General features: G+C 32.4%; 1 protein-coding gene across 2 annotated transcripts; it reads right to left on the reverse strand.

Annotated features, from left to right (window-relative positions):
* Positions 1-94: 94 nt before the first annotated feature.
* On the reverse strand, positions 95-4,607 carry LOC7463992 (B-box zinc finger protein 19). Of its 2 annotated transcripts, none has more exons than XM_024607938.2 (6): positions 4,190-4,607; positions 3,743-3,839; positions 3,519-3,634; positions 3,183-3,425; positions 2,988-3,046; positions 95-369 (listed from the first exon to the last, which is right to left on the reverse strand). In XM_024607938.2, the coding sequence occupies exons 1-6, from the start codon at positions 4,280-4,282 to the stop codon at positions 366-368; spliced, it is 612 nt and encodes a 203-aa protein (XP_024463706.1). In that variant the 5' UTR covers positions 4,283-4,607; the 3' UTR covers positions 95-365. The 2 variants fall into 2 exon arrangements, with proteins under 2 accessions (XP_024463706.1, XP_002313009.1); XM_002312973.4 differs by having other exon boundaries at positions 2,979-3,046.
* Between the last annotated feature and the right edge of the window lie 5,382 nt (positions 4,608-9,989).

The following is a 9,989-nucleotide window of genomic DNA, read 5'->3' on the forward strand; positions in this document are numbered from 1 at the left end:
GTGGATTTTTTTTATATTTCTGACCAAAAAAACAAAATAATAACGACGACAGAAGCCACTTTCTCCTGTACGAAGGTCGCTTCACATCATCATCTTTAGAATGAATCGTGCTTTATTAAATTATAAATCTCAGGACCTGAAGGTGATGGTGAACTCAAGCCAGCACATGAGCCAAATGCTAACCAACAAAGAGTTTTGTTATTTCTTTCACACAAACTATATCTCTATTGATATTTGATACAAAAGACTAAAAATCACCTCACCAACTTCGCGCTAGGAAGGAAAGCCTAACCACAAGAAATGCTGCAAGTGCAAGAGCAGACAAGGCTGGTTGCAGTACTGAATATCTCAACATGCATCCGAAATCACCTGCAGCCACAAATAATAATGGCGACGGCCACATTACACACAGATAGTGAAAAATCTTCGGCAAAGTACAAGAAGAATTTCAATGATCAAAAAGATAAATAGGCACAACAATTTCAGTTGCTTTCAAATTATAAAACTTTACAGTGATGGTTCCCCAAATGAAACCCGAATAATGAGCAAGAAATTAATCTGCAGGCTGTAAAATTTAGATAGAATAGGTATCAAAAGGACAAACTAGCATGGATGCCAATATGAATTTGCACTAACACACAAATACTAGTAGAAAGAAGTTAACAGAAATCTCATTACTTGAACGAAGGTGAAAGGGAAAAATAGCATAAACCTAATAGAGGTCGCTGTTTTCAGCCCCATCTTGACACCCGCAAATATCGGTTCGCATTGTGGACAACCATCGCAATGCCACTCAGACCCTCATTAATTTAACACACCTAAAACAGACATGGACATTCTCGAACCCAGGCAGGCTAGTAGAAGATGGCAGCTCATTTCAAAATTTACGGTTCAAGATTCAATAATAGCTAAACCTCATAATCCCAGGCATATAGCTTCTTACAACTCCAATAAAGTGGTAGAGAAATACAGCATGCTTCCAAAATCAAACACTTGATCTGCAAGGCAATCTGTCATCACATGTATTTTATGCAAAACACCTAATTATGGCTAAACATCATTATCCTCCATTTCTTAGCATCTCTAGACTGACAGCACACTTAAGTTCCCTTCCAAGGTAGTAACTCCAAAATTCCTACTTGTAATCACTTCGAAGGATTTGATTTATATCCAGTTGGATCAAATCATCTTGAATATCAAATGGAAAAATAAAGGCCTTCATTTAATGCAATAAACTATCCGCCTTGGCTCTTATCTCAGGCAGTATTCTGAGATCCACAAAATTTAACAATATTTGACTTAAGGTTTGAATCTATCAGGTTCCTCTTGGGCATTAACTGCAACTTCTCTCAGCTATAATTTACAAAATCTGGCAAGCAATATAAACGCATGCCACTCCAGTCTCCAAAGACTTACAAGTATCTTGCAACTCTGCCTGGTAAACAATATTAGTAGCAACAGAACAAAATCAGTCAGTTTGTTCATTTGTTTACTAGTGCTTCAGATCACAGTTGCTTGCTTTGCCCTTTCTCTAATCCACCGGTTTGATTTAAGTCATGCTTCCAACTTTCATAAAATTAAAGACAGACTGCCTAATTTCAACTTAAGCTAGCATTTGCAGTGCATCTTACTCTGGCAAAAAAACGCAATGCCTTTATGCAAATGTTTATAGGAAAAGTAGAACAAGCTTTGTTCTAGAAGTTGGTTTGTTCAAGAAGTTGTAGATATCCACAAACTGTGACAAGTGAGTGACAACCTCTAAAGTAATAACAACCTAAATAAAAGCCAAAACTTGGATGTCACTTTTTGTGAACCTGCTAACAGCACACAGCCAGGCTCCATATCTACCCTCACTGAGGAACAAATGCACATGGGTCAAGAAACATGAAAATTCTCAGATTTTCAAATTCTGCCCACAATGTGAAACCCTGACTGTAATCAGCAAATGAGCACCAATCCTGAAGTCAAATAAAGATAAAACTAGACAACCATACTCAGTATGTCAGTACCTATCAACGAGAACACTAAAACTACAGATATATCCACTCACTGAAAATGTGAAATGCTGGCACATCCAGGAAAAGCCAATAAAATGCTATTAATCCTTTAATCAAGCAGCACGAAGTGCGATAAATCTTGACCACACATTCAGCCATGAAAACATCACAAATACACACGCTAGAGTTTTCCTTTTCAGTTACAAGCATCCTTCTAAAATCTAACGTAATAATATCTGGTTCTCAGCAAAGCAGCTAACTTATCTGCCCAGTACAGGAAGCATTCATTATCGGCAAAAGTTATTCTTCTTTTAAAGATTCAAAGCTTCTATGTTATGGTTGCTGATTACAACAGGTCAAAAAAATAGATGGAGCCAGGCGTATGTCATAGATGTGTAATACCTTAACCTCTTCGTTCTGCTGCTTTCACCTGCTAATTCAAACAGTTGATCATGCAACACATAGACTGTCCCCTCAAATAATCTTTGGATTACATATATACCAACTTTACACACATCAGGATCAAAATGCCTTCAAATGGTATCCAGTAATTTGCAGCTAAGGTGAAAATTCAAAAACCAAAAAACCTCGGAAAATTTCAGCTAGGCTCCAGCTCGATAACAGATGTACCTTTTTTGTTCTTTTGAGAACCCACATCAGGTATACTTATTATGACCTTGAAAACATAGATCGTAGTAAAAGGCCAAAACAATATTTGTTTATCTTCAATTCTGATGCATGGAGAGGCACATTTTAACCTCAATTTGAGCAAAAGAGGGTTACATTCACCATCTTACAAGCAGCTGAATTTAGAGTCCAAAGCGTTTTTTCATATAGAAGTCATACAACTGTTGGTTTAAGAGGACTGACTTCAATGGAAACTTGAAGCTTTTCCACACTATTATCCATCATGTCAAATTTTTTATAATAAATGGAGAAAAGAAAACCTAAGAGTTAAAACCTAATAAATGTGGATTATACCTTGCTTACTTTTGAGGCTCTCTTTTGAAGGATCCAACAGGAACCGCACTAGAAGATTCGTGATTTTCCTAAATAAAAGGCAAGTGCATAAACTTGTTAAGATGAAGATTACAGCATCAAACATTTGAATTTTAACATGCATGCAGATGTGGTTTAAAGAAAAATAAATCTATAACGTATGACTGATGTTGAGAGCATCGATACCTGGTTAGTTGAATTTTGTCCATGTATCCGCTGAGGCCTGGCATTAAGATCAATCAAATTGTTGTCCATTTTTCCGTCGCTATCTGTGTTATTCTCTACCATTGGAACTGGAGAGGCTCTGTGGTTTTGTTTATTTTCTCTAGCTGTGAGTTTAAGTGGCTGGTTTTGGTCCCTCCTTGTTTCATTATGATCAAGAGGTTGTTGTCCTTGCTCCTCCATCCGGCCAGGTTTATCCCCTGGAAACTAAATAAGACAATCAAACAAAAAATGTTAATTCGGATAGCTTCTTACATGTTTGATACAAAACTCAAAACACTTCGATTCCGAGTGACAAACCTCAACCCTCTGCCTCAACAGGAGATATCTACCATGGGTTCTTTTACCACCAACATGTACTATCATATCGCATTGCAAGCAGAGCGAACTACCATCTATCTCACAGTAAAAGAAAGCTGCATGCACATTTCAAGACAAGGAAAAACAAAACTCCTTGAAAAAACTTCAAAAACTCGCATCCCATGAAAAAGGCCAAAATAATCAGCAAAGGCAGGCCGGCATACCTGGTGCATTTTCACATATGTCACACTGTGGAACAGCGCTAGGATCTGCAAGTCCTACTCGCACGTGCCGACTAGCTAGCTTGTTGCACAAATGAACCTGTTCCAGCACACAAACAGAGACCCATTTGCATAAATATGACAACTTCGATGATGCTTACTTAAAAAGACCAAAACTTGCACTCCGCCATCAAAAAATTATCAAATCCAGAGCTTGATACTTTACAATAAAAGATCATCACTTGATAGACTCAGCAAAGGAACTGGCAATTTTTACTCTTCCAGTACCAAAAAAGAATTCATTTTGCAAATCCAATCAAGCCCATTTCAACTTGAGCAGAATTATTACCTTAACTCACTTAATCAATTCTCGTTAATCAAATCAAATAAACCAGGGAAAAACTATAAAGAGACAAAAAAAATATTGTAAAAATAAAGGTCGATAATCACCTTCTCGTCACAGGAACGGCAAAGAGCGGCTTCATCAGCTGCACAAAAAAGAATCGCGGCTGCGCTCTCACACACGTCACAAATCGTTCGCATTTCTGGTTTTTTAGAATTAATTTAGGTTCTTTCTTTATTTTTATTCCCCCTTCAATCTCTGCTTTTTGCTAATTCTCCTTTCTCCATCTGAAAGCCATTTGTTGATATCCTGGAAGGATAAAATTGTTGAAGTTGATCACTTTTGAATTAAGCAGTTGGTGACATGATAATTCAGCGGGAGAGAGAGAAAGATAAAGATTTAAATGGTGAAGAGAAGAGAGTATAGTAGAGGAGTGGAGTGGAGAGACAATTGGAGCTGTCTTGAGTCTCTGAAATTGGAGCGAGGAAGAGGAAAAGAAGGAAGGAAGTCTTTGCTACTTCTGTTTTGCTATTAATATTTAGTAACTGTGGTGGCTATTATTATTTTTTAAGTGTTTTTTTATTAAAAATATATTAAAATAATATTTTTAAAATTTTTAAAAATATATTTTGCATATTAACATATAAAATATTAAAAATATAAAATAAATATTTAAAAAAAAAAAACTCAATTTCAATAACGTTTCCAAACAAAATCTACAAGTTTGTAATTTATGTTAATTTTGCTATTCTTTTAAAGTATTTTTTATTAAAATAATATTTTTTTATTTTTAAAAAATTATTTTAATATTTATACATTAAAATAATATAAAATAATAATTAAAAATTAAAAAAAAAATACAGTTACATCACAACAACAAACATCACATTACTCTAGCTCTCACGTCTTACTTTTTGTGTTTTAAAGGGAAAATGTTTACTTTCCATTCAAGTCATGGAAAACAATTAGATACCATATTACAATATTTTTTTTCCAGGAATTGACATTTCAACGCCAATTTCTAGAGAGATAATTGATTTAGATAATTATATTGTTGTCTGTTTTTATGAATTTAATTATATTATTATCTGTTATTTTTTAAATGAATTTAATTCTAAATATACCCATCTGTTTTCGCTGCTGTTTGATCAAGAGACACGAAGATGGTATAAAAAAGAGAGAAGAAAAGAAAACTCAAGCAGTAAATAATTTTATCTCTTGGAGAGGAAAAACAAAATCAGCTGTGAAAAATAAAATGGTATTCCCTCAAAGGGATAATGCTGCCCCGAGTGGAGTGTTTTTGCAGCGTGTGGTAGAGGAGTCCAAAAGGATGAGCTGTTCATGTTGTGATTTGTTCCGTTGGTGATGGTGGTGAATGGAGGATTTCCACGCGCTATTTAGTGCCGTGTGTGACACGTGGGGTATGGACTCCACGGCTTCGTGGGTTCCAGGCACGTGGGTTCCACGACCATACATGATCACTCTCACTCTGGTGGTGACTTTTTTATTGGACAAGTAGATCGGAGTGTAGTAGTTTGTGTATTTTTTATAAAATATATCTGTTTTAAAAAAATATTTTTTATTATTTTAATATGTTTATATGAAAAATAAAAAATTATTTTAATGTATTTTTTAAAAAAATAATTAGAAAAACATATACACAGATAGAACCGGCCAAGATTATAATCCGCTGTGAGCAATCACTTTGAGCATAATCACGGGGACTCGAGTACAATTCCTTCGTCGTTGGCATAGACCCAGTCCGGATTTGACCGGCATCAAGGGACGTCCAAATTGTGTTTGTAAAGGATTATTCATGTATTTAAATAATTTATCTACTGAATTATTTAAATTTAATTAGGTTATTTTTTAAAATAATTCTAACAAATACTTTGTTCGGATCAAGTTTCAAATCAACAGGTACGTTCAAATTGTGTTTATAAAGGATTAATATTTAACTTTCTCCAACCTAGAGCAAGATATATTTTCTTTTTTAACCGTGTTCATTCAAGTTAATTTATATACATCTTAATTAATTTTTTAAGATTCTGAAATTAATAACCAGGTAGATTTCTTGTGATTCTAAAATTTATGACACTCAAACCAGTAACATCTGTAAAATAAATTTAGAATCTGATTAGTTAAACCATATATAATTTGGTGGTGAAACTGGGGGCTATAAATTTACGAGGTGGGATGATGGTGACATGTATCAATGGATTGAGTCTCCACTGTATTTAAAACTTAATCATAATTTACAAAATAAAAATGTTTAGATCCGTAGAGGTGGCCAATCCGGTTCTAAACTCGATTCATGGTTTTAATAGGACAGTTTTTTTTTATAAAGTAAAACAATATCGTTTTTATTTGAAAAAAAATCAACAAATTACAATTAAATTTTTTTATCGGGTCATCATGTTAACCATAGTATAGTTTTTTAAGGGATTTTTAAATTTGCTTGTTCTTATCTTTCTTGTGAGACTGGATTGAATTTTAAAACTATGGCTATTATTTCACCTAGCAGAACAAATATAAAAGAAAATCATATATTCAGATCTTAGAGGTGTTCACCAGATTCTAGTAAACTGTGATTCGTGCATGTAAGGTGACAAGCATGCATGTCCGGTTATGATGGATAGCAACCCACATTGATTATGGATTTTAGCTATCATGACCTCAGTACTCAGTAGACTAGAAACTATTAATAAACTCACGCGAATGTTATCGTGGGCCCACTTGTAAAGCCAAAAGCCCAAACAAAAGTCAAAAAGTTTGGTACAGCAGGTTTATTTTGGTACATCGATTTATTCGTGGCCACAGACTTCAAAGATGGTGTGTGGTGAAAGCTCTTCTTGATTGATTCTTAGCCACCACTCTCATCTCTTCCCCTTGACCCACGTGCCCCTGTTACAGTTGTTGTTTTTTGAGGCCATTGTTTCTTCTTCTTTTTTCCTACTCCCTTTCCACGCTCTCACCTTAACAGACCAGGAGTTTTTAAAAGTGTGTTTGTACTTGTGGTACAGGGAAAGCGGTGGAAATTATGTTTTTTTTTTAAATCTGATTTTTTAAAAAATATAAGTTTTTTAAATAATTTTGATATGATATTTTAAAAATATTTTTTTAAAAAAAATAGTATTATTATTTTAATACATATCAAATTTAAAAAATATTTTATAAAATAATTGTTATAATACTCTCAAGCATCTTTAAACTAAAATATCTACTGGGGGAGTTTTTAAAAAGTATATTTAATTTAAAAAATATTAAATTAATATATTTTAAATGATTTCGTAATGATGTGATGTATTGATAGAAAAATAAAATAAACTACCTTTAAAAAACATATTTTACAGCTGTGTCATTGTGGTGTGCAGACAGTGCAGTACTCCAGGACTTTGTGTGTGAAAACATAAAGGGCTTTGTGCGTGGAAAACTAATCGCCACTTGTATGTTTAAAAAAAAAAACACGTTTTGTTTTCGTTAACATAGTTTGGTGGCCCGTGCTTTGGTGTGGCTAAGGTAAATTTCTTTGCAACTAAAAAAATAATATCAAAGCACTATCATTGTATCACAGAGAGTGAAAAAAAAATCATGAAATTACTAATTAATATCCTTCTTTAACGTAATTACTAATAAACTATGTGAAAAAAACAAATGTACTCTTAAAACTAATCTTGCCAGCTTTTTATTATGGATTCGCACAATAAAAATCTGGTATCTTTTAGTTATAGTTAATTGAAAATTGTTATTACTAATGAAAAAAAATTAAAAACTTTGATAGAACCACCATGAATTGTTTTTATGACAGCAGCGTAGAAGGCTGTAATTGAAACTCAATTCAATTTTTATTTATTTTCTTTGAACTGTATGTGCGAGGTAAAATGTTCTGGACAGCAAAATATTTTGAACAATTTTCATGCGTGTGTACGAATAAAGCATTTTGTGTGTTCATTATGACAAGAGTTACACAACGACACGAGTTATTCGAAAAACAGTAATGTTTGTCTGGTGTATTTAAATCTTAAACTTAGTATCATGTTGCTTTGAAAATTATATTTCATACTTTTTTTTTTTGTTAGGTCATGTAATGATTTTGTAAATATTAGATTTGTCAAGGGTGAGATTTTATATACACATATTTATTTTATTTTTATTAATTTATAATGAATTTATGATTCAAGTCACGAGTTTAGTTGATTAACTCGGGTTGATTCATGTTATTTTTTTGTTGTTTTTTTCTAGTTGATTATTTTTTTATCTTTCAGCATTGGACTGGTTAAAAACTATGTTTCGTACTTTTTTTTTCAATTTCGTTTTTATAAAACTATCTCATTCTCATTATCTTGATTGATCATATTTAATTTTTTATTCCCATTTTAACTTGAATATTTTTTTAGTTGGACTTTATTTTTTTTATTTACTTTTTATAAAATTATCCCGATCTCATTATAGAGTCATAGATTTGACGGGTTGACTCAAATTTTTTATTATTTTTTAATTTAATATTTTTTTTCCGATTTCACCCTCCAACAACCTAATCCTCTCTTCTTCTTCTTTTAGTTTTTTTTTTATTTAATTTCATCTTTTAATATTCGGTTGTTTAAAAACTAGGCTTCGTAATTTTCTACAATTTGTTTTTCAAGGAATTATTCATTTGAGAATTTAGCTTCGTATTTTTTTTCTAATTTACTTTTCGTAGAGTTACCCTGATTTTATGAATTTATTTTGTTATCAATTTCAACCTTTAACATTGAATCTGTAAAAAATAGAGCTTCATAATTTTTTTATTTGTTTTTCATGAAGTTATATCGGTCTCATAATCCAGGTAGCGAGTTTAACATCTTGGCTCGGGCTGACTTGTTTTTTTCTTTACTTTTTTTTAATTAATTTTTTTTATTTTATCATTCAATAATAGGTTAGTTGAAATTTGAGTTTTGTAATTTTTATTTATTTATTTTACATGAGGTTATCAAAATCTTATGACTTAAGTAACAGATTTGACATGTTAGCTCAAGTAACTGACCTGAATAGTTTTTTAAAATATTTTTAATACATCTTCATCTTAATATTTTTTTAACAGGTTAATGCAAGTCAATTTAATACATCTTCATCTTAATATTTTTTTTAAAATATTTTTCAATATATCTCAATGTCACTGTTTTAAAAAATTATTGTTCAGCATGGTTTATATTTTGAATTTATAATAATTTTTTATTAAAAAAATTAAATTACCCGAGAAAGATCTTCCGACCCGCAGTACAATGCTTATCAATTACACATAACATGTTTAATTTTATCAATGGTTGTTTTTTAAAATATATATTTTAAAAAATATTTGTGGTACTAAAATTCTAAAAAAATAAAAAAAATTTATATTAAAAAAATTCAAAAAATCTAGTAACACGGCCATCCTCATCCCGAAACAAGCTCGTAGTACATATATAAACCTACAGGGATATGCAATCTCCAGTAGTAGTCTGTTGTGTGGAAGACATATATAGTAATAGTTTTTATTCGGGCAGGTCACACGGGCAAAGCCAGATTATTAAAGATTTGTCTGGACAGGCGGTGACCACATCATCTAGACAGGGACGTTCCTGTCTAGGCGCAAGTATGGTCTATGCCTAGACCTACCATCCACCCATCAAAATGACAAACAGTATATTTATTATACGCATATCTTCGAGAATCCATTTCGATTCATAACCATCGTGATATCATCATATCAAGACAACGGTGACCTGTTCACACCTGGGATACTTGTTCTGTGATCAGTTTCTGAAACAGTTAAAGACAGAGGAGGCCACTTGTCAAGTCATTTGGCTACAGAAATAACGTAAAGGTACATGGCCTGACCAATTATTCCGAGAGAACTCTTTCACGAATAATATAAAAAACTGTAATCAA

The sequence above is a fragment of the Populus trichocarpa genome, chromosome 9 (assembly GCF_000002775.5).
Source record: "Populus trichocarpa isolate Nisqually-1 chromosome 9, P.trichocarpa_v4.1, whole genome shotgun sequence".
In the NCBI taxonomy this organism is placed as follows: domain Eukaryota; kingdom Viridiplantae; phylum Streptophyta; class Magnoliopsida; order Malpighiales; family Salicaceae; genus Populus; species Populus trichocarpa.